This window comes from Podarcis liolepis (assembly GCF_965112155.1).
Source record: "Podarcis liolepis genome assembly, chromosome: 2".
NCBI classification, from domain to species: domain Eukaryota; kingdom Metazoa; phylum Chordata; class Lepidosauria; order Squamata; family Lacertidae; genus Podarcis; species Podarcis liolepis.
This window is the reverse complement of record NC_139555.1, coordinates 103,778,411-103,796,640: the sequence shown is the minus strand read 5'-3', so window position 1 is coordinate 103,796,640 and position 18,230 is coordinate 103,778,411. Positions and strand designations below refer to the sequence as shown.

At 40.5% G+C, this 18,230-nt stretch overlaps 1 protein-coding gene and 1 long non-coding RNA gene across 7 annotated transcripts in view; one reads left to right on the top strand and one right to left on the bottom strand.

Annotated features, from left to right (window-relative positions):
• The window catches only part of LOC310702212, a 610,091-nt gene that overhangs the window by 336,591 nt on the left and 255,270 nt on the right, over window positions 1-18,230 (top strand). The window lies entirely within an intron of this gene.
• The window catches only part of CFAP20DC (CFAP20 domain containing), a 147,404-nt gene that overhangs the window by 127,959 nt on the left and 1,215 nt on the right, over window positions 1-18,230 (bottom strand). For all 6 annotated transcript variants that reach the window (XM_083491789.1, XM_083491790.1, XM_083491791.1 and 3 more), the window contains exons 2-3: window positions 6,194-6,286; window positions 4,574-4,663 (exon numbers count right to left, since the gene is read on the bottom strand). In XM_083491789.1, coding sequence (XP_083347915.1) covers window positions 4,574-4,663; window positions 6,194-6,214 — 111 coding nt within the window. In that variant the 5' untranslated portion in view covers window positions 6,215-6,286. The remainder of the gene's footprint in view (window positions 1-4,573; window positions 4,664-6,193; window positions 6,287-18,230) is intronic.

Sequence of the window (18,230 nt, the reverse complement as noted above, 5' to 3'; positions counted from 1 at the left end):
TCAAGGACTATCTTTTACCTTGAAAGGGAAGAAGGAGAGAATCAGAACAGCAGAGGAGCAAGAAAAGTTCCTAAACGATCACGGGGAGGACCTTCGGAAAGGAGTAGCAGGAGCCTGGCCACCTCCTTCGTTTGGCTTCAATCCGGTTCCACCTCCAGACAAAGACGACAAAGGAGACACTCCCACAGGCCAATAAATTAGTCCGAGAAGTCTCTGCAGCTTCTTAGTTGGAACATTCATGGCGCAAACTCTCCCGAAAAAAGGAAGAAGATTTTTCACATATTGAGAAAAGAACAATTAGACGTCATTTGCCTCCAAGAAACACACGTGACTAGGCTCCACAGGAGAGTGTTAATTAACAAGAGACTAGGCCAAGAATTTATTTCATCAGACAAGGTTAAAAAAAGAGGAGTAGTGATTTATGCAAAGGAGAGCCTAGCACCAAAGTTGGTTTTTAAAGATGAACAAGGAAGAATCTTGGCGATTGAAATACAAGCACAAGGAGAAAAACTTTTGATAGTAGGAATTTATGCACCAAACGATGGGAAATCGGAATTTTATAAGAAGTTGCATGAGATAATGTTGGACTATATTGACTATACTAACATCATCCTGATGGGAGATATGAATGGAGTTGTCTCCACATACATGGATAAGTCACAAAATCAGAATTTGACCAAAGAGGGCAGACTACCAAAGACTTTCTTTGAACTTACAGACAATATGGACTTGATTGATATTTGGAGGACAAAGAACCCTCTAGGTAAAGAGGGAACATTCTTTTCTGAGGCCCATCTATCGTGGACAAGAATCGACCAAATCTGGACATCTAGAGGACTGGCACCTAAGATAAAAAAAGTAGAGATCTGCCCTAAAACCTGCTCCGACCATAACGCCTTGAAAATAGACTTGAGACTTGCACCAGCTGGATCCTTCAGATGGAGAATGAATGACTACTTGTTTAGAGATCAGGAGATTGTGAAGAAGGCCCAAAAAACGTTGAAAGATTACTTCGAAATAAATTTGAATACCTCGGTGGAAAAGAAAACAATCTGGGACGCGAGTAAAGCTGTTATGAGAGGGTTCCTGATACAACAGAATACTATTAACAAAAAACTCTGGAATGGTAAAAAGGATAAGATTTTGGAGAAGATAAGAGACGGAGAGAAAAAGTTGAGACTAAACCCAAAATCAAAAGAAGTCTTAAGAGAAATAAAATTCCATCAAGCACAATATGCGAAATTGATAAATCAAGAAGTCGAATGGAAAATTAAACAGATGAAACAAAGATCATTCGAATCAGCAAATAAATGTGGGAAGCTGCTGGCATGGCAGCTGAAAAAGAGACAAAAATTGAACTTTGTTACCAATCTGGAGGTTGAAGGAGAATGTATTCAGAAACCAGAAGATATCAGAAAGTGTTTCCAGAGATGTTTTAAAAAACATCTCACTCCTAAATGTGGATTACAAATTTTTTGCTGACATTTTGGCAAACAGACTGAAAAAAGTTTTAAATGAAGTAATTCATAAAGACCAAGCAGGCTTTCTCCCTGGCAGGCACTTGTCTGACAACACTAGGAATATTATCGATGTTTTGGAGTTATTACAGACAAACTTGAACACGAAAGCAGCTTTGATTTTTATAGACGCCGAGAAAGCCTTTGATAATATATCTTGGAAATTTATGAAGAAAAATTTGGAAGGGATGGGAGTGGGAAGGGCGTTCCAAAATGGTATTGAAGCAATTTATTCAGAGCAAAAAGCCAAATTGATAGTAAACAATGTGGTGACAGAGGAGTTTAAAATTGAAAAAGGGACACGACAGGGGTGCCCCTTATCACCCTTGTTATTTATTTCTGTCCTGGAGGTGTTGCTGAACTTGATTAGGAAGGACCAGCAGGTGGAAGGAATACAGGTCGGAGAAAAACAATATAAACTGAAGGCTTTTGCAGACGATTTGGTTTTGACATTACAGGAGCCAGAAGCTAGCACAAAAAGAGCTTTAGAACTAATCTCTGAGTTTGGTCGGGTGGCGGGATTTAAGTTAAACAAACAAAAAACTAAGGTTTTGGCAAAAAACTTGACACCTTCAGAAATAGATGGGTTTCAGAAGGAAACAGAATTAAATGTGGTTACAAAAGTGAAATACCTGGGGGTCAACTTGACTGGGAGAAATCTGAATTTGTTCAAAGATAATTATGAAAAATGTTGGTCGGAAATTAAACAGGACTTAGAAATTTGGTCAAGATTGAAACTTTCCTTGTTGGGAAGAATTGTAGCAGTCAAGATGAATGTATTGCCAAGAATGTTGTTTCTGTTTCAAACCCTTCAGATCGTGGACAGAGTGGAATGTTTTGGAAAGTGGCAGAGGGACATTGCGAAGTTTGTCTGGCAGGGCAAAAAGCCCCGAATAAAATTTAAAATATTAACAGATGCAAAGGAAAGAGGGGGGTTTGCCCTGCCGGACTTAAGATTGTATTATGAAGCTGCATCCTTCTGCTGGATGAAGGATTGGTTTTTGTTAGAAAACACTGATGTCCTAGATCTGGAAGGGTTTAACAATGCTTTTGGGTGGCATGCATACCTGTGGTACGACAAGATAAAGTTTCATAAATTGTTTAAAAACCATATTGTCAGGAAAGCTCTATTCATTGTCTGGACTAAATATAAGGACTTACTCGAAAGTAAGACCCCGAGGTGGTTATCACCGACGGAGGCTAAGGCCATAAAACTACGTAACATGGAGAGTGGCTGGGTAAAATACTGCGAGATAATAGAAAGAGTTGGTGATACCTGGAGGTTGCAGAGTTTCGAAAAATTGAAAGGAAAGGTGTGAGACTGGTTTCACTATGCCCAAATTTCAGAGATCTTTAAAAAGGACAAAAAAATTGGTTTCCAGGTGGAAAAATCAAAATTAGAGACAGAACTACTTGAACCTAAGACGAAAGTGCTTTCAAGGATGTATAACTTGTTGCTTAAATGGAATACTCAAGATGAGACAGTTAAATCAGCTATGATAAAATGGGCACAAGACATTGGGTACAACATTATGTCTGAAGACTGGGAAAGGTTATGGACCACCGGTATGAAATTCATGGCATGTAGTGCCTTAAAAGAAAACATTATGAAAATGGTATACAGGTGGTACATGACCCCAGTCAAACTTGCAAAGATATATCATCTGTCTGACAATAAATATTGGAAATGTAAGGAGGCTGAAGGAACATTCTTTCACCTCTGGTGGACATGCCCGAGGGTGAAGGCTTTCTGGGAAATGATTTACAATGAGTTGAAAAAGGTGTTTAAGTACACCTTTCATAAGAAACCAGAGGCCTTCCTCCTGGGCATTGTAGGCCAGAGAGTGTCAAAAAAAGATAGAATTTTCTTTTTATATGCAACTACAGCAGCAAGAATCCTTATAGCTAAATACTGGAAGGCACAGGAGTTACCCACGCTGGAAGAATGGCATTCGCAGCTGATGGACTACATGGAATTAGCCGAAATGACCGGCAGAATCCGAGATCTGGGAGAAGAGGCAGTGGAAGAGGATTGGAAAAAATTTAAGGACTATCTACAAAAACACTATAAGTTATATGAATGTTGAGAATTTGCTAAGTTTTCGGGAAAAACATGCTTCGGTATTGAGATTTGTAAATGATGGAAATTAAGTTATGACTTTGAAAAGTATAAATTACAGATTATATAACTAAATGAAAGTACAAAAACACATAAAATAAGGTATTAATTTGCTGTTTATTTTCATTGTAAAGAAAGCAGGGGATGGAGGACGTGGGGAAGTCCAGTTGATTATGAAAATAGATTTGAAAAAGTGAATTTTCTTTTATAATTTCTTTCTTTTTCTGTAAAATCGCTTTTGTTGTCTTATTGACGATGTATTCTGACCTTGGAAAAAAAGCAATAAAAAAATTATTAAAAAAAAAAAGGAAATCCTGGAGAGTCATAAATGGCTCATGGGCCACAGGTTTGCCACCACTCTTCTAGAGCTTTCGCCATTAACAGTGAGTACAGTCTTTGATTGAGATTAGGGACTGCTATCAGGACTCAGTAGTTATTTTGTTTTGTGAGCTGAAAGTTGGGATACTGTATTGGGTCAGATTGTTATTATTAATGTTTGACATTTTATTATGTTTTTATGTGTGTTGGAAGCCACCCAGAGTGGCTGGGACAACCCAGTCAGATAGGCAGGGTATAAATAAAATTGTTGTTGTTGCTATTTTGTTAGTTCCCTTCTTCTCTGCCTTTGTGAAAGAAACCCAACATGCAGAATTTAAGCCGGTGAACCTTTCCTCATCACTATTTTCATGCCAGGAAAAGACTGGACTAGACCAGCAGTAATAAAAAAAAAGCTATTCTAAGCTTGCTGCCATTAGAATTTTTTAGCTGTATGAAATGCTAACTTCCGTGGTCATTTATTTTTGTCACAGTAAAAGAAGTGAAAGTGACAACTCTTCCACAGTCAGGTCAAAGCCCTTATTACTTTCTAATGTTAAGTTTCATGTACATTTTCTGTAGTTTATATACCAAGGTCTTATCATTCCTGCATGAGACATACCTTCCCAATTACCGAAGGACTGCCAGAAACCTTCCATTTCATTCCAGGGTTCTTGCCTTGAGCACTGAAGATTTCAACAAATGGGCCACCCTGTAAGAAAAGCAAACAATGGCCTGTCCAGTGTGGTATCACTTGTGCTTTCTTTCACCCCATTGCTCAACAATTTAATCATAATTTAATCAATTCCTGATATAAATACCAAGAGCAATAGGAGTGATTCACCCAGATGTCCAAGGTGGCAGTGGTGATTAGAAGTGCTTTTTATCTGCTAATGCTGGTGCACCTTATGGGAGAAGATGTACTTTTGCTGATGACACCAAATTATCCAGGGTGACAACAAGGGATTGCAAAGAGCTCCAAAAGAGCAGTGGTACCTCTGGTTATGAATTTAATTCATTCCGGAGGTCCGTTCTTAACCTGAAACCATTCTTAACCTGGTACCACTTTAGCTAATGGGGCCTCCCGCTGCCGCCACCGCCTGATTTCTGTTCTCATCCTGAAGTAAAGTTCTTAACCCAAGGTACTATTTCCGGGTTAGCGGAGTCTGTAACCTGAAGTGTTTGTAACCCGAGGTGTTTGTAACCCGAGGTAAACTGTATATCGAAACTGGGTGAATAAGCAGTAAAATGGGTAATGCTCCTCAGCTTGAACAAGTATAATGTGATGCACATTGAGGAAAAATCCTCAATTCAAATATGAACAAATGGGGTCTGATTTGGTGGTGACTGACCAGGTAAGAAGTCTTGTTTTTAACTGTTTTTGCACTTTTCTTGTTTTCTTTTCCTGCTTTGATTGTTTTATTAGATTTATTGTTGTATAATTATGGTAAACAGCTGGTAATAAATAAACATTTGGCTCATTTTAGTCTGGAACAAGAACGTATAAAATTGTGCATTTTGTGAGGAGTATGAATAGTTTTATTCCTCCTTTCATAATACTAAAAACTAAGGTTATCCAATGAAATTGAATTAAGAAAGTTTCAAGACAGACAAAAGGAGTGTGTATGTGATATACCACTTCATTGCAACAAAGCTTCCTAGCAGTTTACAAAAATATAAAATAAAATATTAACATTCTGCATTAAAATGTTAAAAACAAGTATTTAAAAACATTACAAATAATGTTTTAAAACACTCCAAAAAAAAAACCTTGGAATTCACGGGCATGCAATTGCCGCCCAACTTGATTGGCTTTAAAAGGGATTAGACAAATTAATGATATGCTTCTGAACATTCGTTGTCAAGCAAAACAAGTGGGGAGACTGCTATTGCTCTCATGTTCTGCTTGTGGGCTGGAGCAGGATCTTAGCTGGAAGCAGCAGAGTTCATTAAGGGAAAATGTGCTTCAAATGCACTTTAAAGGCATAATTGTATATATAGCTTTACGGGCTGGGAATGATTAGAAACTGACTAACTATCAAAGCCAGAAAAGGTTTGTGGACTCCTGGTCAAGTCTTCAAAGAAGATCTAGACTGTTATAAAACAGAAATGAACATCAATCACTGAGCTTAAAAAAAAGCTCAGACTAAAAGCTCAAACTAGCTTTTTCAATATTTTGCTCTTTTTTTAAGTTTGTTTATCGGTTTGTGTAAAAGCTAACAAATAAACATTTCTGTTTTACCTGATATTCATTTTTGAACATCCTGACAGCAATTTCACAGCTGGAACAATTATTTCAATACACCAGTGAGCAATGGGATGCTTCTAGAAATCACTAGAAATAAAGAAAAAACATTACATGAAATTCCACAAAAGCTTTACTAAAATAGCAAACGGTACTGTGTTTGAAATACTGCCTAGCACTAATTAGTATCCCATAATATCTGAAGCAAAAGAAGTGTGTTTTACTCTGGACCACCTTCTTGGTTCCGGCTGTGCTTACTAGCTAGTTCAGCTTTCTCTGTTTACAGGACAAATATCCAACCTTAGACGTCAATCAATCCTGACAAATATTCAAGCAATTGTAGTGCAACATCCTCACATAAATATGCCAGCATATTTTTCCACTGAGGATCATGGGGTCTGTAGTTCAATGGTCTATCTTGGGGATAGGGTAGTAGCAGGCTACTGAAGACATTTGAAGGCAGCCCTGTATTGGGTAGTTTTTAATGTTTGATGTTTTATTATGTTTTTATATGTACTGGAAGCCACCTAGAGCGGCTGGGGAAACTCAGCCAGATGGGCAGGGTATAAATAATAAAATTTATTATTATTATTATTATTATTATTATTATTATTATTAGGCGGCAGAGGAAGGAACTTGACCCTTCTGGGTATTAGAACGGTAGCCTTCAACTTTTTCTGAAATAGAACCCATCTTTAACCAAAAAATGCTCTTGGGGATTTATTTCTTATTTTTTAACCATATACCTCTATGGTAGTATAACTTTTGTTGCAGCGCACCTTGAATCAGACCACAACACTTTACTGGGTTCCAGTACACCAACTGCAGACCAATGAATTAGAATGAAACTTTCAAAAGGCCCAATTCCTTTTGCTGTCCAGTAGGGCAAGCTTGTGCTGCCCATATCATATAGAGCTCAAAAGATCAAACTGATGGCGATGCTTCTTGCACATTTATCAAAAACTTCTCTCTTGCTGTTTTCTATGAGCAACTTCAGCTGGAGCATCTGCACTTGAGTCAAGGAAGTACCTTGGAATTTAGGAGCACTGGGATTTAGCCTATTCACATGAAAGGCTACAGCTTGGTCCTGATTATTAAATGCCTTGCCCATCACTTGATAAGTGTGACTTGGAGTGATGACCTGCACGAATGAATGAATCATCACTGAACACTGCAGAATGAACACTGCAGAAAGAATAACCTGACATTTACTTCAAATGCAAGGCCTTTCAATAGCAATGGCTCCAACATCTAGTTATCAGTTGTTAAGTATCCAAGTCATCAAGTGTAGAGAAATCAAGCAATATACATGAATGTGAAAATCAGGACTTAGCATGGCTTCTCTACAGCACTGGTAGTAACTTTGATGGAACAATTTTCCATAAAATGGTGTCTGTACCATTTTCTTCCTTTTAACATTAACTATTTTGTGATACTTTCTGAAATAAAAGTCTACCATACCTTAGAAATTAACAATGACCTGCTCTTTAGCTAGTGCATTAAAAATACTCGCTATTACATTTGGGAGATAAAACTGAGCTTTAAAAAGAAAAATATCTCAAAGCAGTCGTGCTATGATCATAATCTAGTGTACATATTTTTATGTTACTGATTCAGCAGTGTCTATTACCAGGACTTTGATGTACACTTCATCACATCTGCTACCCAAGGCAGATATCAGTTTTCTAAAAGTTTAAGACATTTATTTAAAAAGCAAATGTATTATCTAGCAATTACTTTAAATTGCTTTACTAAATTGACAGCATGAATTAAATTGTAACATGTGGTTAAATAGTACTGCAAAATTTCTTTCGTCTTTAAATAAAAGTCTGGTAGTGCCTTACATTTAAAATAAGGCATTCTTATTAGTAAAGGAAAGCAAACATATCTCAGTGTCAACACTGCAGCTTTTACTTGTACATATTTTTCTTTGGCGATCACACTTCTTGGTGGAAAAAAATCCTCCCGTATACTCCAGCCATAAAGATGGTTTCACAACTGCCACTAGCCAACAATTTTAGTCTGGGATGCACTGCTTGTGAATGCTGTCAACATGGAAGCTATTGCAAGCAAGAAGGCCTCCTTTAGAAAATGGAAGCCTTGTCCAGATGAAAAAAGCAAAACAAAATATGAAGTTTGGTAAAAGAAATACAGACAGTAAAAAGGTAAAGGACCCCTAGACCAGTGTTTCCCAACCGGTGTTCCGCGGCACACTAGTGTTCCGCAAGATGTTGCCTGGTGTGCCGCGAGATGTTGCCTGGAGGGAGGCGGGCGAGTCCAAAAAATGTTGGGAAACAAGTTTCTCTTTCAAAAAGGAAACGTGGGTTAAAGCGGCGCCGCCGCCTCCCACTCACTTTCCTGCTCTGGCTTCCCTAACAGTTTTCCGAGTTGCGTCACTGGATCCAGCCCCCTTTTCCATAGGTGACACGGGGCTGGAGGGAGGGAAAGAGGGCTTTACGTCGCGCACAAAGGCAGCCTCCTAGAAGCGCTCTGGGCCGGCGCCGTTTCGCCGAAGGACCCCCACCCTCAGCTCCTTCAGAAAGGAAGCCCCGCCCCTCGGCTCCCTACGCCGCCAGGCAGCTCAGCTGACTGACGAGGACGTTCTGCGGCGGCGGCCGCCGCACAACCACCGCAGTTGCTGGCAGCGTCCGCAGCGCAATAAGTAACAGCGCCTGGTGCTGCCAACTCTTTCTCTCTCTCTCCCGCCCCCCCCGCCCCCAAGCTCTCGCGCGCCCCGCGTGAACATCGCCGCGTGCAGCTTCCCGAGCTCGAGGCCAGCCGCTGCACGCACGCGCCGGCTCGTCATCGGCTCCGGTTGTTGCCTTTCTCCGCCGAGGTCGGTGGACCCCGAGCCTAGGCTTCCTTCCCGCACCCCGCTTTCCGAAGACCGCACACCAGTTGGGCCACTACATATTCCCCTCCCGTGACTGGAGCGGAATAGCCCTTTCTCTTCTTCCCCAACCCTTGTCGTTGGAGGAGTCCCTCAGTCCCTCGCTTTGCTGCCTCCCCCCCACCCCCAAAGCTTGGAGGTTCCCCGGCAAGGGGGAGGGAAAAAATTGGAAGTTACACTTTCGTGCGTCCCTCCCGGCGTGACGCTGCGCGCTGACGTCACGGGGCTGTAATGGTGGTGTGCCTCGAGAGTTTTTTCATCAAACAAGTGTGCCTTTGCCCAAAAAAGGTTGGGAAACACTGCCCTAGACGGTTAGGTCCAGTCAAAGGTAACTATGGGGTGTGACACTCATCCTGCTTTTCAGGCCAAGGGAGCCAGCGTTGGTCCACAGACAGCTTTCAGAGTCATGTGGCCAGCATGACTAAACCACTTATTATTTATTTATTATTTATATACCACCATATACACGGGACACCATGATGGAAGCCAGAGTGCTCAGAAACGCTGTTTACCTTCCCGCCGCAGCAGTACCTATTTATCTACTTGCACTGGTATACTTTCAAACTGCTAGGTTGGCAGAAGCTGGGACAGAGCAACAGGAGCTCACCCCATCATGTGGATTCGAACCGCCAACCTTTTGATCAGCAAGCCCAAGAGACTCAGCGGTTTAGATCACAGTGCCACCCGCATCCCCTGCAAGCAGACAATAAGAGATGGAGTGTGTGTGAAGAATTCAAAGAGCACATTGCTAAAATATAAAGGTCCACAACAAAAAAATTAAGTACACCAGTAGCAGGAGACCAGCTGGGATGGTGGTTGGATCTACAGATGACAAGGGAGGAAAATAAGTTTGCAAAGAAGCCGAATTATTTGCATCCATCTTCACAGTGGAAGTTGTAGGGCAGATCCCTGTTCCTGAACTCACTTTCACTGGAAGGGAGTGTGAAGAACCGAGGCAAATAGTGGTGATAAGAGACGTTCTAGGCCTTATTGTCAAATTAAAAAATGACAAATCACCAGGGGTAAATGACATCTATCCACGAATTTCTAAAGAACTTCCAAGTGAAATTGCTAATCTACAAAACTATGTGACTTTCCCCTAGTATCAGCGTCCATGCCTGAGCTCTAGAAAGTGCCCATTGTAACACCTATTTTAAACATAGAATTCAGGAAATTACAAGTCATGCAGTTGGAGGGCTTTAAAAGAGGATAAGACAAACTAATGGAGAACAGCCATGATGACTGGAGCTACTCATAGCCCGATGTTGTACCTCCACTGCTGGAGGCAGAATGCCTTTGAATACCAGTGCTGGGAATCACTAGTGGGGAAGGAACTGTAGTGCTCAGGTCCTGCTTGTTGGCTTCTTATAGACATATGGTTAACCACTGTGAATAGGATGCTGGACTGGATGGGCATCTGTCTTGATCCGTGTGTGCTCTTATTATTTATATATGCATTCTAGTAATAGAAGTTTTGTATTCATTTTTCAACTGCAAATAAATACTTTATGTGGAGCTAACAATAATAATGTAAGACTCGCTACAGCAACTCAAATAGCTCCAATAGTGCATACTAACTGCCTCTATTATAAAACCCAATGTTGTATAGGCGTAGGTATTAGGATAGCATTACAAGCAGATGAGCAAATATTGAACAGCTACTAGCCTTTCCTAATGTGTAACAGAACTAAAGAGTAATAGTAGTTCCTTTCTCATCTAGGCAGCCAGAATGCCATGCATCAGAAGGATGAGCATTTTCATCTTCTTCAAAGTTTGTATCACGAACATGGCAAACAGAACATCTAAATCCTCGACCAGATCCCATTCCAAAATTATGCATGCATCACAAACCCGCAATGTATTAAAAACTGATAGGACATGCATTTAAATTGATGAACAGTGTCATGTGTTATTTTGTCTTTCTGAAGTTCTCTGTAAAGATTATTACTTTTACTTTGCTTTGATATTGAAACAATGATAGCCAATAAAGAACATTAATACACCCTTACTAAGACCATCTATTATGTTAGTTTGTATTTTGAACGAATATACGGTATGTCATTTTGATAGACTTAGTTTTAAATATTCAATATGTAGAATTCATTTGTCTGAAAGATGCTATGACCCTTCATATGTGATAAACTGTTGCCTCTGTTGTGTCTCCGCTTCACATAAATCAACACTGTTTTAAGGCCTAGGATACTGAAATAATATCAATCTATATGAATAAAACTGTGGCCAGGATCCCCGGGTGAGCCTTCTCAGGAAATGTGCAGTGACTTTAGGGACAGAGACCTTTTCTGTTAAATACTTGATTTTGGAAAAGTATGCTCCAGGGAGATGTTAGTAGTAGAGCATAAGTTGCATAAACTAAAGTTCAAGATGGAGTGGTTTCAGTAACCTGAAATTTACTATACATTCCTTAGCTTAAAACAAACAAATCATTTCATAATCCACCATTAGTACTTTTACAAGTCAAAATGGATAATACTGGGCTTGATGCACAAATTGCTTGACTTAGAATAAGACAACTCCCAAAGCTGCGAATCACCATTCCCTCTGTTTCCAAAGTTCAGAGGTGAGTGTGAATCTTCTCTATAGCCCAAACAGCACCAACTATACACTAGACGGAGGTATTAGCAGGCTTAGGAAAAGCCCAAGGTTTACAGAAGTACAGAAAATGTTGAGCGTAGGTGGGCGCAAATCATAAGGGAGTAAAAACTCCAAGAACATCCTAATGAGGCCTGAGCATGCTCAGTGGTGATGGAATGCTGACTGCTATGGGCAGAGAGGGGAAAAGGGGAAACCAGGTAGGAGGGATAATAAGAGCATCATGAAGATAGTAGCATGTCTCCTGATCCCCTGGCCAACAGTGTGCCTAGGCAAAGTTCCAAGTCCTGAAGCTAATCCATATGACAAAGTTCCAAGTCTAGAAGCCAATCCATGCAAGCCAAGTCCAAAGATCAGGAAGTGCAGTCTGGGGTCAGTAAGCCAAGATGTTAGTTCAGAAGTCGAAGTAGAAACCCGTGAAGGTCCAAGGAGAATTCCAGGCAAGGTCCTTCAACATGGGCAGTTGAGCAGCTACAGTACCTCAGCTCTGCTGCCTTCTTATACTGTGTCTGTTGATTGCAGCATCTGGGCTTGACGAGGCATGTGACCTTGCTCCAGCTAAGGAATCATATGCCTCCTTCCCCACCTGGCCAGCTAGTGAACTAGGCTGGAGACCCTGGCCTGCCTCTCCTTCCTTGAGTGCCCCACCTGCTGTTCCCAACGTCTTAGGACCCGCCCTGTTTGTGGGGACCTCTCTGGCTCTGGCGAGGGGTCCTGTTGCTCGGCTTCCTGTGCACTAGCCCCTGCCCCCTCATGTCACCCTGTGAGTATTGTCTACAACAACCTCTCCTTCCCCATCCCCAGCTTGCTCGTGTGTGACCCACTCTCAGCTGCACCCCTCATCAGGATCCTCTTCCTCCTCCCCAAAATCCTGCCAGTTCATGACAGTACGGCTTGGCTAAATGCAACATCAAACAGAAGTACTATACAGTACACTGAAACATTTTGTTGTAGGCGCTAGTTGTTGACTGAATAAAAAAACTATGGTCTTATTATCAAATGAAAAGGCCTAATTTGATGGCCATAATAATAGTAGCAAGACGTATGAGTGTTATTGAAGGATCTGGTCTTCAAACACATCTTTTAAACAACCCCTCTGGTTTTCTGTATCTGCCCTCCCCACAAAAGTGACTAAACTTAAACGGAGATGTAAAGTTCTATCGGTCTTAACTCAATTACATTTTGAAGAAAGATGAGGAGGAATTAATTGATATGAATACAAACTGCATAACAGATTGTTCGCTGTCTACATAAAGGGGCAGAAAAACAGGCATTAGCAGTAAATAGTATGTGTTTGGGGGGGGGGGCAAACATGTGCAATAAGGATAAAAGCAGGGTCTGTGGTAAAAGTAATAAGAGATTCCTGGGAATATTCTCTGTTTTTAGTGTTAGAAGCATTGTGGAGCCAATAATCAAAATGTTTACATCCAGATAGTTGGACTATGAATAATGTCTGGTGGTCTAAATTTCAGAAAATAAAAAATGTCTTTCAGTGGGACATAGCTTTAAACACTGTTCCGTTAATCTGTCATTAACTATAGCACTGCAGGTTCTGTATCCCCAGTTGGGCTGATATGCTGTGCTAAAAGTACATGCTTTTAGGGCAGTAAAATAATAAGAATTTTGATCCATGGCTGAAAAATGAGAGAATGGCTACTTTATTGCATCCTATAAAGATGTCATAAGCTGCCAATTTATTTGAAAAATATGCTAAAGGCTGGAGGCATTAAAATTCAAGGTGACATAGACTTCATCAAAGCAAATCCCTGTGTTCTTTCTGGATCATAGGCCCTTTTTATAAAAAGATGACTTTTCAAGAAATATTACTCATTTTAGTAGTCAAAGTAATTGAGGAAATACACTTACTTGGGAGTAAGCCCCAGTGGACACTATGGAACTCACTTCTGTGTAAGCATGCACAGAACTACATTGTTAATCAACATTAACTTAGTTGATTAATTGATCAGGCAGGCCTGTGAGTTGAAGGTAAGCAAGTTTACCTCTTTTGTGGTCCTCTGCTCCAATAGTGAATAAATAAGACAATGGCCTGCTTTGCACACAACAGTGAGCCAGAGTTAATCACGCCTGCAACCCATATCTGTTCTTGGCTTTTTCTTGTGGTTTGTTTAGGGAGAAAGAGTCATGAGAACTAGTTTGCACAACACCATGCCAGTGCTCTGGTTTGCTTTCTCCTGGCATAGCAAAGGAAGGGGGGGCAGGCATGACTTCAGTAACATGCACCAGCATGCTTGCTAATTCCTGGTACTGTAAACTATAGTTTGTTTGATTTACCATTATATGAGAGCCATGCCAATGAATGATGAGTTTTATTTAAGATGCAAGCAATTTTATGTTTCACTATCTCAAAAAAAGAGAGGCATCTACATTGAGATTCTGGTCATATACACATTTGCTTAAATTTAATTGATTGTGTAGTTAAAAGTTAGGAGCTTTATTGACTAGAATTCTTTCATCAGATGGCATCCCTAATTTTAATAGAACAAAATACAGTGGAATTATTATTCTGTTTATATAGTATTTTACCCTGCACTATGGAAATAAATTGGGAAATATGTATACTGCATAATTATGTTTAGAGCATTATAAATGCCCCCACTTAGTGTTAGTAGCATAAGTATTCCCATTTGGTGTTACATAATATAAGCATAACACTAAAGACAAATTATTATTGCATTCCTACTTTAGCTACCAATCCTCATACAGAAAATGAAGTCATGTGTTAGTCTTCTCTAATAACTTACAGCAAATAACAAAAAATGTTACAAGCAAGCCTCTATATGGGACAAAATAAATTTTAATGGAATCCTCTGTGCATTTATATTTGAATGAAAGTACTGTTTCATTTGCACATTTACGTCACAGATCTATGATAAGAGTGAGCAAAGCCTCACACAACAATGAATAGACAGTTTTCTTTGCATTATTGACTGCTGCCTCTCTTAACAACTAATGTTTCTAGGGTCCATCATAACATCTTGTTTCATAAGATATAATGTATCAATATATGTACATTATTTGTAAACTAATATGTATACAATAGCAAAAGTATACTGCCTGATTAAAGGCATGGAACAAGAACTACAGTCAGGGTACACAGGATAGGAATATATTCCTGGGTTGGCTTTCCTGTTAACCAAAAGTACCTGTCTTATTTTGATTAAGTCTCAGTCACATCCAACACAACCATAGCCTCAAAACACTAATTTGGAGTTTCAACTGCCTCCCTAGCATCTGATGGAAAAAATGCTAGGCACTACCCATATATTTTATGACACCACACTCCAAAACCCTGGACTAACTACCCCAGGCATTTTATGGAGATGCTAAATAGCATTGGTGACAAGATGGAATTCAGTGGTAACTCATGGGCCAATACTCAAAGGAAGGAACAGTAGCTTCTCAACGTCACTTTCTAGAGCCAGTCCTCTAGATAGATCAGTGTCAGGAAAAAACAAGAAAAATTAAACATGGGAGTTCAGAAGGATATCACAGCTGCTAGTATCAAAAGCTGATTAAGGGTTCAAAAGAACAAACTCCCACACTCACACCCAGTTGCTGATGTAGATCACACACCAGAGTGACCATAATATAAAATAATATATTTGCAAATCATGGCAGGACTTGACTTCACATCTGACTGTAATAATAGTAATGAGAAGAATAAGAAGCAGGTGGCATTCAAGACTATATGTAGTTTGCTTCCTTGTATATTCAGTTCCTTGTTAACAGTGAAGAACATCAAAGGTAGAAGACGGCCAGCAACTTCTTGCGGATCTTTAAATCCACATGTTCTCATATTTTAAACTGCAGTTATGAAATTGTTACAATTCCATTTTTATTTTGGGTATCCTATCAACCCTGCCAACATCGTACATTCATATCCAATAAAGCAATGACAACTTTACGCCATAGCGATAATACAGTAGATATGATGACAACTTTACAACACGTCACCAGGCCACAATGCAGAACAAAAGAATGTGTGGTGAAGTGACATTTTAATATTGTACCCCATTGCCTTTTCTCGTAATGTAGCCGCATGGAAACACCAGCTGAAAATGGGGTGGGAGAGGGGGGTCCCTCCATATCTGCAGTCATATTAGGTAATAACTAAGGCTGACATCTTAAGTATACTTAACTTGGAAGAAATTTTACTGAAGTCAGTTGGGACTGACTTCCATGTAAATGGATTTATGATCAGTGTGTAAGGCTGGCGAGTTAGAAGCCACTTACTTATGGCTTCTAGATAGAAGCCAGATATTGCGCCGTTAGGCACACCTTAATCCAATGAAATATAATTAAGGCCTGCAGGTACAATTCTACATGCACATAAGATGAGGCCAATGGCTCATATACTCCAGCATTCCATTCTCACAGTAGAGGAAGCTAACAAGCAGGAGCTGAGCAGAAGAGCTCTGTTCCCTCCTGAGATTTTGAGCAACTGGTACTCAGAAGCATACTGCTTACAACAGGCAAGCCATCAAGGTTAGCAGCCACTGATAGCCTTATTTGTCCAATCCACTTTTAAAGTAATCTAAATTGGTGGTCATCACTACTTCATGTGAGAGTGATTTCAATAGTTTAACTATACACTGTGTGAAGAAGTACTATCTTTTGTCTGTCCTGAATCTTCCAACATTGAGCTTCATTGAATGTCCCCGAGTTCTAGTATTTTGAAAGAGGGAGAAAACCATTTCTCTATCCACATTCTCCACATGGTGCATAATTTTATACACCTCTAGCATGTATCCTCTTACTCATCATTTCTCTAAACTGAAGCACTCCAAATGTTTTAACCTTTCCTCATAGGGGAGTTGCTCCATCCCCTTATTCATTTTGGTTGGCCCTTTCTATATACGATTACTTCCACGGTATATGGATTGGACTGGACTATAAAGCTGTAATCTTCTGCAAGCTTACATAGCTCTTGCTCCCATTCCTTTATTGCTCCTGTTCTTTAAAAAGTGGCTTGATATAAAGATATTAGCAGGTGATGATGCTTATCACAACGACATGAAGATTCACCAGCTGATTTTAGTAGATCAATGTGCTATTAAAAGGCACAACAGCAGGGAGGATGAGAGCTTGGGGTTTTCTTTCTGATGAGTTAGGGATCATGCTTGGGGATAAGCCCTACTGAATTCAATTGGGACTCAATTCCAAGTAAGCTACATGGCTATAGCCCCATGTACCCTTGCTTGGAAGTCAGTGGGACTTAATTTCAAATAAACAAGTACTAGAACAAGGAACAAGGCTGCAATCGTTTAAACAGTTAGAACTCTTGAGCAGCCTAAATTAGTCACTGCTCCTGTATAGTCTACATCAGTAGCGTAGGAAGAGAGGGTGGGGCTATATTGGGGCTGCAGAGCACCCGAGTCGCTATCCCTCCTGGGCACCCTCCAGCGGGCCCAGCACTGTCCGAAAAAGCAGTGTGGGACACGCCAGAGGCCGCCCACCCAGAAGGAATGCAACGGCTGGGGCATCCTGCAGGACAGCACATGCCAGCCATGTCCCTCCCGGGTGTCACTCCCAGGCGCCCTCCAGGCTGCTGCTTTTCTGGCAGCACTGGTCCAAGAGGGATGCATTTGCTTGGGCGGCGCACCCTGCCCACTTGGGATGCCACGCCCTCATGGCGCAGCACGCATGTGCACCGCACCCCCCACCCCAGACGCCAGCAGGGGTTGCTCTGCCAGTAATCTACATTACCTTTTCTCCAAGACTACATGTGAAACATCTGAAAACACAAATATCTTAATCTCACTGACATAGTCTTTTTTGCCTTTTTCCACTTATGTGGACCCATGCCCCCAAATGCAACTGCATGGAGGTTGTAGAATATGTTACTAAAAGAACGGGAAAGTGAGCAATGATATGCAGTGTCATATTTTTAAAGCAACAGCTAATTTTAGACATGATTTACACCACATGTCAAGGTCATATCCTTGCAGTCATTGTGGACCAGTGAAAAGCAGCACATTCCTTCGTCCATCCCTATACCTTTCCAATAGTGGCTCCACACATGTGCAATTCTCCCCACCAACTCCGCTTAAGTGCCCTCTCTTGAACACTAAAACTTTTTTTATTCAACCATCCTTTTTACTAATATGAGTACTGCCCCCCCATATAACTTTATCTAATACTGTATGGGGTTTTTTGGGTCAGTTATTTGTTCCAGTGTTAAGCAGCCTTGCAAAGGCTGGTCCGAAAAGGTGGGTCAGAAATAAATGACGCCACCACATTCAATAAAGTGGCCTTAAGTAGAAACCCTATTTTGCATACAAGCATATATTGAAAGGGGGGAAAGCAATTATTTACACCACCTTACTGGGCTTCCTGTTGCATTCTTTTTAGTCTTTTCTATTTATCTGTGTATGGGTTTTTTGTTTTTTTCCTGTGTGTGTTTTATTTTTATCTGTTAGCCGCCTAGAGCCCCAGTCCAGGGAAAAGGTGGGATATAAATAAATATAAATACAATAATCAGCTTTTTCCCCCAACCAGAACTCACTGGAACTC